Below are 13451 nucleotides of genomic sequence, written 5' to 3'. Positions count from 1 at the left end.
AATAAAATAAAATAAAATAAAATAAAATAAAATAAAATAAAATAAAATAAAATAAAATAAAATAAAATAAAATAAAATAAAATAAAATAAAATAAAATAAAATAAAATAAAATAAAATAAAATAAAATAAAATAAAATAAAATAAAATAAAATAAAATAAAATGAAATAAAATGAAATAAAATAAAATAAAATAAAATAAAATAAAATAAAATAAAATAAAATAAAATAAAATAAAATAAAATAAAATAATATAAAATAAAATAAAATAATATAAAATAAAATAAAATAAAATATAATATAATAAAAAAACAGTTTGACAATGTTGATGTGTTCGTTGTTCTTAGTATTGATGATTAAATTGTATTGGAATAGTGGAAAGTAAAGCTTTCTTCTCTCTTACTGTGCTAAGGAGAGTTAGTGGACTTATTGAGCCCTATCTCAAAACAAAAAGCGTGCTCTCCACCGTACTCAACGGTCTTTGGGTATATCAAGCTATAGTCCGATTCGGACCATAAGTGAGTTGACTGTTGAAGACCATAGTAGAAGTCATTGGGTACTATTTTCGTCCATTCGGATAAGAATTGCGCCCTGGAGAGGCTCAAGAAGCATAATCGGGAGATCGGTTTATATGGGAGCTGTATCAGGCTATAGATCGATTAAGAACAAATTGGACATGTATGCTGAAGGTCACGAGAGAAGCCGTTGTACAAAATGTCAGCACAATCGGATAAGAATTGCGCCCTCTAGAGGCTTAAGAAGTCATGATCCCTGATCGGTTTATATGGCAGCTATATTAGGTTATAGACCGATTTGAACCATATTAAGCGCAGTTGTTGGAAGTCATGACACAACACTTCATGCGCAATTTCATCCAAATCGGATAAGAATTGCGCCCTCTAGAGGCTTAAGAAGTCAAGATCCCAGATCACTTTTTATGGCAGCTATATCAGGTTATGTACCGATTTGAACCATATTTAGCACAGTTTTTGAAAGTCACAACACAACACTTCATGCTCAATTTTAGCCAAATCGGATAAGAATTGCGCCCTCTAGTGGCTTAAGAATACAAAATTCAAGATCGGTTTATATGACAGCAATATCAGGTTTTGGACCGATTTGAACTATACTTAGAACAGTTGTTGGAAGTGGTACCAAAAGACCACGTGAAAAATTTCACAACAAAACACTTCATGCGTATTTCAGCCAAAGCACAGTCGTTGGAAGTCATAACAAAACACTTCATGCAAAATGTCAACCAGATCGGATAGGAATTGCGCCCTCTAGAGGCATAAGAAGTCAAGATCCAAGATCGATTTATATGGCAGCTATGTCAGGTTATGTACCGATTTAACCCATACCCAGCACAGTTGTTGGAAGTGATACCAAAACACAACGTGGAAAGTTTCAGCCAAATCGGATAAGAATTGCGCCCTCTAGATGCTCAAGAGGTCAAGACCCAAAACCGGTTTATATGGCAGCTATATTAAAACATTTAATACCTCAAAATATTCGTCTAAGACCCCATAAACTATTGGGTTGCCCAAAAAGTAATTGCGGATTTTTCACATTTTTTCACAGCTTGTGACTCTGTAATTGCATTCTTTCTTCTGTCAGTTATCAGCTGTTACTTTTAGCGTGCTTTAGAAAAAAAGTGTAAAAAAAGTATATTTGATTAAAGTTCATTCTAAGTTTTATTAAAAATGCATATACTTTCTTTTAAAAAATCCGCAATTACTTTTTGGGCAATCCAATATATATATTTTTGATCGTCATGACATTTTAAATCGATATAGTATGGGTAAAATCGGTACATAACCTGATATAGCTGCCAAATAAGCCGATCTGGGATCTTGACTACTTGAGCCACTAGAGGGCCCAATTCTTATCAGATTTGGCTGAAATTGTGCATGACGTTTTTATACCCTCCACCATAGGATGGGGGGTATACTAATTTCGTCAATCTGTTTGTAACTACTCGAAATATTCGTCTGAGACGCCATAAAGAATATATATTCTTGATCGTCGCGAAATTTTATGTCGATCTAGCCATGTCCGTCCGTCTGTCCGTCCGTCCGTCTATCTGTCGAAAGCACGCTAACTTCCGAAGGAGTAAAGCTAGCAGCTTGAAATTTTGCACAAATATTTCTTATTAGTGTAGGTCGGTTGATATTGCAAATGGGCCATATCGGTTCATGTTTTGATATAGCTGCCATATAAACCGATCTTGGGTCTTGACTTCTTGAGCCTCTAGAGGGCGCAATTCTTATCCGATTGGAATGAAATTTTTCACGACGTGCTTTGTTATGATATCCAACAACTGTGTCAATTATGGTTCAAATCGGTTCATAACCTGATATAACTGCCATATAAACCGATCTTGGGTCTTGACTCCTTGAGCCTCTAGAGGGCACAATTCTTATCCGATTGGAATGAAATTTTGCACGACGTGTTTTGTTATGATATCCAACAACTGTGTCAATTATGGTTCAAATTTGTTCATAACCTGATATAACTGTCATATAAACCGATCTTGGCTCTTAACTTCTTGAGCCTCTAGAGGGCGCAATTCTTATCCAATTTGAAGTATTTTGTTATGATATCCAACAACTGTGCCAAGTATGATTCAAATCGGTTCAAAACCTGATGTAGCTGTCATATAAACCGATCTTGGGTCTTGACTTCTTGAACCTCTAGAGGGCGCAATTCTTATCCGATTTGAATGAATTTTTGCACGTAGTATTTTGTTATGATATCCAACAATTGTGCTAAGTATGGTTCAAATCGGATCATAACCTGATATAGCTGTCATATAAACAGATCTGGGGACTTGACTTCTTGAGCCTCTAGAGGTCGCAATTATTATCCGATTTGCCTGAAATTATGTACGACGGATACTCTCATGACCATCATTATACGTGTTTATTATGGTCCGAATGGGTCTTTAGCCCGATACAGCTTCCATATAAGTCGATCTCTCTATTTTACTTGTTGAGCCCCCAAAGGGGCAATTCTTATTCGAATTGACTGACATTTTACACAGGTCTCCACATATAATTTAATTGTGGTCCAAACCGGACCATATCTTCTTATCGCTCTAAATACAGAGCAAATCTTCTCTTATATCCTTTTTTGCCTAAGAAGAGATGCCGGGACAAAAACTCGACAAATGCGATCCATGGTGGAGGGTATATAAGATTCGGCCCGGCCGAACTTAGCACGCTTTTACTTGTTTTGTATTAATTGTTAGAAGAATCCATGGTGGTGGGTTCCCGGCCGAACTTAGCACGCTTGTATTTGTTTTCTGTTATTATCTCCTCTTTTATGATCTGTTATTTCCATATTTATGACTATATCTCTTCATAGTTCACAAGTCTTTCTTTCTTTCAAGCTTCCTTTGTTGCGGGCCCATTGTTGGAAAAGTTTGGAAGCAAATGGGTGCTTCTTGCCAGTTCACTTATTTTTATTACGGCTTTTATACTTCTTATGATTGCCTCCAAGGTGTGGATGTTAATTATGGCTCGTGGAATACAGGGTTTTGCAAGTGGATTTGTTATGGCCGCTACACCAATGTATGTGGGAGAAATTTCTTCGGATAGTGTAAGAGGTACCACAGGATCTTTTATAAATTTATTTATGCAAAGTAAGTTGTATGGAAGAAAGACAAAGATACCACTCTCTCTCTCTTTTTCCATCTTCAGGTGGCATCCTTTATGTTTACATCATAGGTCCTTATGTCTCCTATCAAATACTGCAATGGTCTTGCCTTGCCATACCCATAGTCTTTGATGTTTGCTTCGTTTTTATGCCAGAGACTCCTTATTATTTAATGGGTAAAAAACGTCAAGAAGATGCCCAAAAATCATTGCAATTCCTGCGTGGTCAAAGTGCCGAGGGAGTACAAAGTGAAATGGCCCTCATACAAATGGCTGTGGATGAGGCCCAAGCCAACAAGGGATCATTTAGGGACTGATTTGGCAGCAATGGCAATCGCCAAGCTTTATTTATAACCTCCGGTCTTTTAGTGTTCCAGCAGTTTTGCGGCATCGATGTGGTCCTCTTCAATGCCCAATCGATATTTGCCAACACTGCTACAGATTTGGATCCACCCATTGCCGCCATCATTGTGGGCTTGGTACAGGTGTTCTCATCCGGTGTGGCTTCCTACATAGCCTATTATTTTGGACGCAAACTCTTATTGCTCATCTCGGCTGGTGTTATGACTCTATGCCTAACTAGTCTGGGAGTTTTTTTCTTTGTGAAAATGGATACCGGAGATATATCCTCGATTTTGTGGCTTCCCATAGCAGTTCTTGTCTTGGACAGCTTTGCCTTTTGCATTGGTTTTGGAGCTCTGCCCATGGCTATAATGGGTGAAATATTTGCACCTAATGTTAGATACTCAGCGGCCACCATTGTAACATCGTTGATGTTTATCAGTAGTTTTATTTTGATTTATCTATACCCGATCCTTGTTGGTTTTGGCATTTATTATGTTTTTTGGAGTTTTGGTCTATTCTGTGCCTTGGCCTTTGTTTTTGTGATATTTTTTGTCTTTGAGACAAGAGGCCTTAGTTTGCTGCAAATTCAAGATAAATTGCATGCCAAAAAAATCTAAGAGAAGGTGACAAGAGGCATATATTAAACATTTTTTTTAGTTTTTTACAGTATTATTATTTTAATTTGTTATTTATTATTTTTTGTTATTTTTATTAAATAATCAAGCCGAACAAGAATTGCATAACCTTGTAAAAAATAAAAAATTAAATTATATTTTCTACAGCTACTTGTACTTTTTTATTAACTGACAGGAAATTAATTGGCAACAAAAACTTGCTGATTACTCTCTCCCTTCATCGAAGAATATTCCGAACAATAACAAGTAAGAGCGTGCTAAGTTCGGCCGGGCCGAATCTTATATACCCTCCACCATGGTCGCATTTGTCGAGTTCTTTGCGCGGTTTCTCTTTTTAGGGCTAACAAAGAATGTTGAAAATGAACTGTTATGCTATTGGAGCTATATCAGGTTATAGCCCAATTCGGACCATAAATGAATTGAATGCTGAACATTGTAGAAGTCATTGTGTAATATTTCAGTTCATTCGGATAAGAATTGCTCCTTGTAGGGGCTCAAAAAGCGAAATCGGGATATCGGTTTATATGGGAGCTGTATCAAGCTATAAATCGATTCAGACCATATTAAACACGAATGTTGAAAGTCATGAGAGAAGCCGTTGTACAAAACTTCTGCCAGAACGGTTAAGAATTACGCACTCTAGAGGCTCAGAAAGTCAAGATCCCAGATCGGTTTATACGGCAGCTATATCAGGTTATTTACCGATTTGCACCATACTTAGTACAGTTATTGGAAGTCATGACAAAACACTTCATGCAAAATTTCAGCCAAATTGGATGAGAATTGCGCCCCCTAGCGGCTCAAGAAGTCAAGATGCAAGATCGGTTTACATGGCAGCTATACCAGATTATGAACCGATTTGAATCATACTTAGCACAGTTGTTGGAAGTGATACCGAAACACCACGTGCAAAATTACAGCCAAATCGAATAAGAATTGTGCCCTCTATAAGCTGAAGATGTCAACATCCCAGATCGGTTTATATGGCAGCTATATCAGGTTATGTGCCGACTTGCGCCATACTTATCACAGTTGTTGGAAGAGATTCCGAAACACCACGTGCAAAATTTCATTCCAATCGGATAAGAAATGCGCCCTCTAAAAGCTGAAGATGTCAACATCCCAGATCAGTTTATACGGCAGCTATATCAGGTTATGTACCGACTTGCGCCATACTTAGCACAGTTGTTGGAAGAGATACCGAAACACCACGTGCAAAATCAAGTCAAGTCGGACGAGAATTGCGCCCTCTAGAGGCTGAAGAAGTCAAGACCCAAGATCGGTTTATATGGCAGCTATATCAAAACATTGACCAATTTAAATCATGCTTATCACTTGTTGGAAATGATACCAAAGTTTCACGTGCAAAATTTCTGTCAAATCGAACAAGAATTGCGCCCTCTATAGGCTCATGTCAAGTCAAGACCCAAGATCGGTTCATATGGCAGCTATATCAAAACATGGACTGATATGGCCAATTTATAATCCCAACCGACCTACACTAATAAAAAGTATTTGAGCAAAATTTCAAGTCGATAGCTTTATTCCTTCGAAAGTTAGTTAGACAGACAGACGGGCGGACAGACGGACAGACGGACTGACATGGCTAGATCGACTTAAAATGACATGACGATCAAGAATACATGTACTTTATGGGGTCTCAGACGCATATTTCGAGGTGTTACAAACAAAATGACGAAATTAGTATACCCCCATCCTATGGTGGAGAGTATAAAAAGAAGCTTGACTCTAAAAGAAGTGGCTGCTGTCTCCAACTTTAAGTGGCAATGATTAATGTACTCAACTTCCACTTCGAATATCGATCAGCGATGGAACCTCATCTCTTTTTAGAAAAATCCAATTTTTATACCCTCCACCAAAGTATGGGGGTATACTAATTTCCTCATTCCGCTTGTAAGATCTCGAAATAGTTGTCTGCGAACCCAAAAAGTATATATATTCTTGGCGATATCGGCAATCTGAGTCGATCTAGCAATGTCCGCCAGTCCGTCTGTTGAAAGCACGCTAACTTTCGAAGAAGTAAAGCTAGCCGATTGATTTTTTGCACAAACATTTATTATCGATGTAGGTCAGTTAAGATTGTAAATAAGCCAAATCGGTCCAAGCGTAGAAAGAGCTCTCATATAAACCAATCTCCCGATTATACTTCTTGAGCCTTTAGAGAGCGAGAATTCTTATCTGATTTGACATTCAACAGATGTGCTAAATATGGTCCGAATCTGTCCAAAACCTGATATTATTTCGATATTAACCGATCTCCCAATTAAACTTCTTGAGTCCCTAGATGGGGGCAGTTTTTAACTGATTTGTCTGAATTTATGCGCAACTACTTCATCTTTGATTTTCAACATACCGCTTAGTATGGTCTGTTACGGTTAATAAACTGATATAGCTCCCATATAAACCGATCTCCTGATTTTATTTCTTGAGCCCCTATATGATGCAGTTCTTATCGGATGACGTCTATGAACATTCCACTAAGGAACGGGGGCAATCTTCTCATATATCAATGAGTGCAATCCGATTCAAGTTTAAGCTCAATGATGAAAGGCCTCTTTTTATAGCCGAGTCCGAACGGCGTGCCGCAGTGCGACATCTCTTTCGAGGAGAGAAGTTTTACATGGCATAATACCACACGAATGTTGCCAGCATTAGGAGGGGAAAACCACAGCTCACAATTTTTCTGATGGTTTCGCCAGGATTCGAACCCATGCGTTCAGGGTCATAGGCGGACATGCTTACCTCTACGCTTCGGTGGCCTCCACAATGACTTCTACTATTCCAAACCACATATGGCTCGAATCGGTCAATGACCTGATACAGCTCCAATAACATAGCAATTCTTATCCATTATTCTCTTTTTGCCTATAAAGAAATGCCAGGCAAAGAACTTGACCAATACGATCCATTATATATCACCCAAACCTGATGGAATATTTCCGGCGTTACTACAGAAAGAGGAAGCAAGGGTGGTTTTTATACCCACACCGGACAAGACAAGTGCGACACCAAAGCCTTGCGTCCTTTCTACTCAAAACCATGGAACGTATTGTGGATACCATGATAAAGAGTAGGACATCCAGCGAACTGCTCAAATACAACCGGCGTGCCTATGTCAAGGGAAGGTCTGTGCAGACTGCCCTGAACGAGGTTGTACATAAAATAGAAGAATCCTTCGATGCCAAAACGTACACACTGGCGGTATGCATCGACATCGAGGGGCTGTTTAACAATGTGCAGACCGACACACTGATCCAATCCTTAGACCAGTACCGGGTGGGCCGGGCCCTTGGAGACTGGATAAACCTTATGCTAAGGAACAGGTGGAACACAGGGGGACATTTTATCGCCACACCTATAGATGACCACCATAAATTACCTAGGGGACGTTATAATACTTCTAAGGGGTAAAGATTCGAACAAGCTATGCAGAAGGGCCGAAAGTGTCTTGCAGAAGCCATACGACTGGAGAAGAGAAGACTGAAACCTGCCTGTTCTCGAGAAGGACAAAGTTGGACCAATTAGGCGCACCACGATTCCTCAATAGAACGACTTTGATATCTAACAAGGTCAAATACTTAGGAAATCTAAAAAATCTAAATTTTAAGGACATTGAAAACATGATAGTATCTTGTGTGGAAAACGATGTTGTGTTGATGCATTCATATGAAACCCACTTCCCAGAATCAATGCACATGAAATACATTGCTGAACACAAGGAATTGAGGTAGGTCACGGTGTAACATTCCTATTTGTAATTATTAACACAAATAATCATAATAAAATTAGATTAAAATTATTTTCAATGTTTTTTTTTTTGGTTTATTATTTGAAATAATCAATAACAGTAATAGAACCATTAACGGTCCTAAAACCAATACCAGGTCGGTAATAAGGCTAGTACCAAACAGTACTAATCATTTTATGTTTCATCCATACCATCCGGTATTGTTTTTGTACCACACGGTGTTGCTTTACTATCAATACCGTATGATACTGAAATGAGCTCGTTTGGTATCAACTTTTCTCCGAGTGTGGGCTCTCAACGGGGCCTTAAGCCGAGGATACTCCACTGGCTCTGAAGGAGCGTGATTTGACCAATACTTACTTACGCCTTAGTAGCTTGGTGGACAGCGATGGAGGAAAAGTGCAATGTAAGGATAATACAACAGGTTCAGAGAACATGTTGCCTTGGCATAGGCAGAACGATGAGGACCACAGCCACTAGGGCAATGGAGACTGTTCTTGATATCCGACTCATAGACAAAAGGATTAAGTGTGAAGCAGCCACTGCGACTTAAGACTTAAGGCGATGGGTGAATCGATAGAGGATAGGAGCAGGTAATGCCATCGTAGTATAATCGAGGTAACGATTGGAAACCGAGGATGAAGAGGTTTCCGATCGGATACCTGAGACGACACTTGAGGTCGAGTGCGAGACACTGCTGCCAGCGGCACAGTCTTGGATTGACGGACGGTATTGGCATCTGGAAGATCATGCTACACAAAACTAGAGGACTGAGTGGGCTTGGGGGTCTACATTGAGAACCCAGGGACAGAGATCTGTTTTCGGGTGCATAACCTTAATACGTTCCTGCAGGCGGATTTCCGGCCGATCACGAAATGCGGTAAGTGGTGTGGTTTTAACGCGTGGACGTCTAGTCTAAACATCCCTTACCACCAGGATGGTTGGGTCTCGTACAGTCTTGAGGGTAAAAAGGAGATTAACGCCTTCTCTGAGGATGGCACGATCCGTATCGTTTGGGTGCCGGGCCACAGCGGAGTAAGCCATTTAAGGTAAATATTACTCAATACCTTATAAAACCTTATATAGTAAAGTAACATTATTCTAACGAAAATTTGTTTTAAATAATGAGACGCAAATTAAGATCTATTGTACTTTCAAATTTGTACAAGTAAATTTTTTTTGACAATGTAAATTTATAAGTTTGAAGTTTTACTTCATTTAAATATTTTCATCTTTTTTAATAAGATTTAAAATTACGAATCTATTGTACTGGCATTTAAGGAAAATATTCCTTAAAACAAGTACAACAATTTTTAAGCAAATTAAATTTTTCCTTAAAAGGTTGGAACTGGGCTTTTATTGAAAAATTTGTTTCTATACCCACCACCGAAGGATGGAGTATATTCATTTTGTCATTCCGTTTGCAACACATTGAAATATCCATTACCGACCCTATAAAGTATATATATTCTTGATCAGAGTAAAAATCTAAGACGATCTAGCCATGTCCGTCCGTCTGTTGAAGTCATGCTACAGTCTTTAAAAATAGAGACAATGCGCTGAAACTTTGCACAGATTTTTTTTTGTCCACAAGCAGGTTAAGTTCGAAGATGGACTATATCGGACTATATCTTGATACAGCCCCCATATAGACCGATCCGCTGATTTAGGGTCTAAGGCCCATTAAAGCTACATTTATTATCAGATTTTGATGAAATTATGGACAGTGAGTTGTGTTAGGCCAGTCGACATCCTTCTTCAATTTGGCCCTGATCGGTTCAGATTTGGATATAGCTGCCATATAGACCGATCCTCCGATTTAAGGTTTTGGGCCCATAAAAGGCGCATTTATTGTACTATTTGGCACAAATTTGGGACAGTGAGTTGCGTTAGGCTCTTCGACAACTTTCTGCAATTTGGCCCAGATCAGTCTAGATTTGGATAAAGCTGTCATATAGATCGATCTCTCGATTTTAGGTTTGGGGCCCATCAAAGTCACATTTATTGCCCGATTTCGTCGAAAATTGGGACAGTAAGTTGTGTAAGCCCCTTCGATATCCCTCTTCAAGTTGCCCCAGATCGTTTCAAATTCGGTTCAAGGTTGGTTAAAGCTGCCATATAGACCGTTCTCTTGATTTAAAGTCTTGGCCCCATAAAAGGCACATTTATAATCCGATTTCGCTGAAATTTGATACAGTGACTTATGTAAGGCTTTTCGAAATCCATGTGGTATATGGTTCAGATCGATCTATATTTGGATGTGGCTACCAAAAAGACCAATATTTTGTTTTACAAAATTGAACCATGACTTGTACTTATTGGACCTCTCAATATCCATGTCGAATTTGGTCCAAATTGGACTATATTATGATGAAGCTGCTGCATACACTATGTATTTTTCAACGGATTATGACGAAAGATGGTTTACATATATACCCGAGGTGGTGGGTATCCAAAGTTAGGCCCGGCCGAACTTAAGGCCTTTTTACTTGTTTATAATAAGACGCAAAATTTTATTGTCTATTGTATTTAGAGTGCACACCAAGCCGATTACTGGCTAGCTTTATGTCCTTCTTTTCCTACCTTCTTGTCATCCTAACCTAACCCTATTGTTCTGCCATTTGAAGCAAGTAAATAATCGTTTGGCAAAGTAAAATGTTCTTAAACAGTGTAAGGATAAACGTCATTAAAAATAATTAATAATGTATTGTATAGCCATTTAAGTTAAATTCTCCTTAATATCTAAGTAAATTTGTCATTCAAATGTTGGAATTTGGGATTTATTTAAAGATTTTTTTATTGATTAATAAGACGCAAAGTTAAACATTTATTGTACAACAAGTAAGTTGAAGTAAATTTTTCTTAATAACATGTAATACTACATCTTACTAAAGGAAATATATAAGACTTTAATAACGACATAAATTGTACGCCATAATATCAAGTAAAATATTTTTTAGCAAAGTAAATTTTTTCTTTGTTTGATAACAACATGCAAAGTTAAGTATCTGTCGTACAACCATTTGAAGTAAATATACATTAATATCAAATAACAACTTAAATAAAAAAACGTTTGTCTTTAGTAAAAATATGCGGAATTAAGGATCGTTGTACTACCATTTAAGGGAAATATTCCTTAATAACAAGTTATTTTTTTTTTCCAAAGTATATAATAAAGTATCTTTATACTACCATTTAATAAAAATATTCCTTAATAACAAGTAATTTTTTTGCAAAGTATATTTTTTTTTAATTTTAGTATATCATATCTTTAAAGCTAGTAAAAAATTCAGCACGTTAAGTTTCCTTTTCATTTTCCTTTCTCATCATCTTTCTTTCCAGCTCCCTTTATTGCTGGACCCTTGTCGAAGAGAGTTGGTCGTAAATGGGTGCTTCACTCCAGTTCAATTATTCAAATTGTGGGCATTGTTCTTACTATGGTCGCTTCCAAGGTGTGGATGTTAATTATGGGTCGTGGAATACAGGGATTCGCAAGTGGATTTGTTTTGGCTGCTGCACCAATTTATGTGGGAGAAATCTCATCGGACAGTGTGAGAGGTACCACAGGATCTTTTTTAAATTTATTTATTCAAAGTAAGTAAAAATTATCTTAATTCACAATAACGAATATCACTTTAACTCTCTGCCTTTCTTTTATTTTCAGTTGGCATTCTTTATGTTTACATCATAGGGCCCTATGTCTCCTATCAAACGCTACAGTGGTGTTGCCTAGCCATACCCATAGTCTTTGCAGTGTGTTTCATTTTCATGCCTGAAAGTCCTTATTATTTAGTGGGCATAAATCGTCAAGAAGATGCCCAACAATCTTTACAATTTCTGCGTGGTCAGAGTGCCGAAGGTGTACAAAATGAAATTCCCTCATACAAGCCGCAGTGGATGAGGCCCAAGCCAACAAGGGATCATTTAGGGACTTATTTGGCAGCAATGGCAATCGCAAAGCCTTATTAATAACCTGCGGTCTCATAGTGTTCCAGCAGACATGCGGCATTAATGTGGTCCTCTTCAATGCTCAAACGATATTTGCTCATACTGGTACAGATTTGGATCCAGCTATTGCCACCATTATAGTGGGCTTAGTACAGGTGTCCTCATCGGCATTGGCTTCCTTTACAGCATATTATTTCGGCCGCAAACTTTTGTTGCTTATCTCGGCTGGTATTATGACTTTATGTCTAACTAGTCTGGGAATCTTTTTCTACATGAAAATGTATACAGCAGATATATCCTTGATTTTGTGGCTCCCCATAGCAGCTCTGGTCCTGGACAGCTTTGCCTACTGCATTGGTTTTGGAGCTTTGCCCATGGCTATAGTGGGTGAAATATTTGCACCCAATGTCAAATCATCAGCTGTCTCAATTGTAACTTCCATGTTGTTCATCAGCAGTTTCGCCTCAATTTATCTTTACCCCATCCTTGTTGGTTGCGGCATCAATTATGTCTTTTGGGGTTTTGGTCTAATCTGTACAATGGCCTTCGTTTTTGTCAAGCTTATGGTATTTGAGACAAGAGGCCTTAGTTTGCTGGAAATCCAGGATATACTGCATGCTAAAAAAAACTAATCGGGCTTGATGATATGCATACATCATGTTTGATAAGATTATAAAAGAATACTCGTAGATTATTAGTGTCTAGATTTCATAAATAATAGTGTAAAGAATATTAAAAATTCAAAGAAAAAATTTTTTTTGAACAAAAAATATTTTGGTATTGATTTCGAGTAAAAGCCAGAAAATTTTAAAATAATTTTATTGCCTTAAAAATTTTTGGTTGCTGATGGAACTTCAAATCTTCCCAATTACCGGGATGGTGGATAACTAAACGACCTGTCGATAAACAAATAACGGCTCTAAGTTGGGACCCAATCAAACTGGAGATACCAACAAACGCAGCAGTAGGAGATATTAAATCGATCCTTGGAAAGAGATCAAAAATACACCGAACACCGGCAGCAAGAAGAAGAAGTATGGCGTTAAACTGTACACCAACAGAGAAGAACTCGAGAACAGTGCCAGTTCTCCGAGACCAAA

General features: G+C 37.9%; 1 protein-coding gene across 1 annotated transcript; it reads left to right on the top strand.

The window, feature by feature from the left end:
* The first annotated feature begins 3402 nt into the window (after positions 1–3402).
* LOC106080646 (facilitated trehalose transporter Tret1) lies at positions 3403–12984 on the top strand. The gene is given in 6 exon segments (XM_059361459.1): positions 3403–3641; positions 3700–3963; positions 4024–4437; positions 11746–11997; positions 12068–12277; positions 12280–12984. Coding segments are annotated over 6 exon segments (2001 nt in total). The 5' UTR covers positions 3403–3484; the 3' UTR covers position 12984.
* Positions 12985–13451: the final 467 nt, after the last annotated feature.

The sequence above is a fragment of the Stomoxys calcitrans genome, chromosome 2, assembly GCF_963082655.1.
Source record: "Stomoxys calcitrans chromosome 2, idStoCalc2.1, whole genome shotgun sequence".
In the NCBI taxonomy this organism is placed as follows: Eukaryota; Metazoa; Arthropoda; class Insecta; order Diptera; family Muscidae; genus Stomoxys; species Stomoxys calcitrans.
The sequence above is the reverse complement of the archived record's forward strand: the minus strand, read 5'-3'. Positions and strand labels throughout refer to the sequence as shown.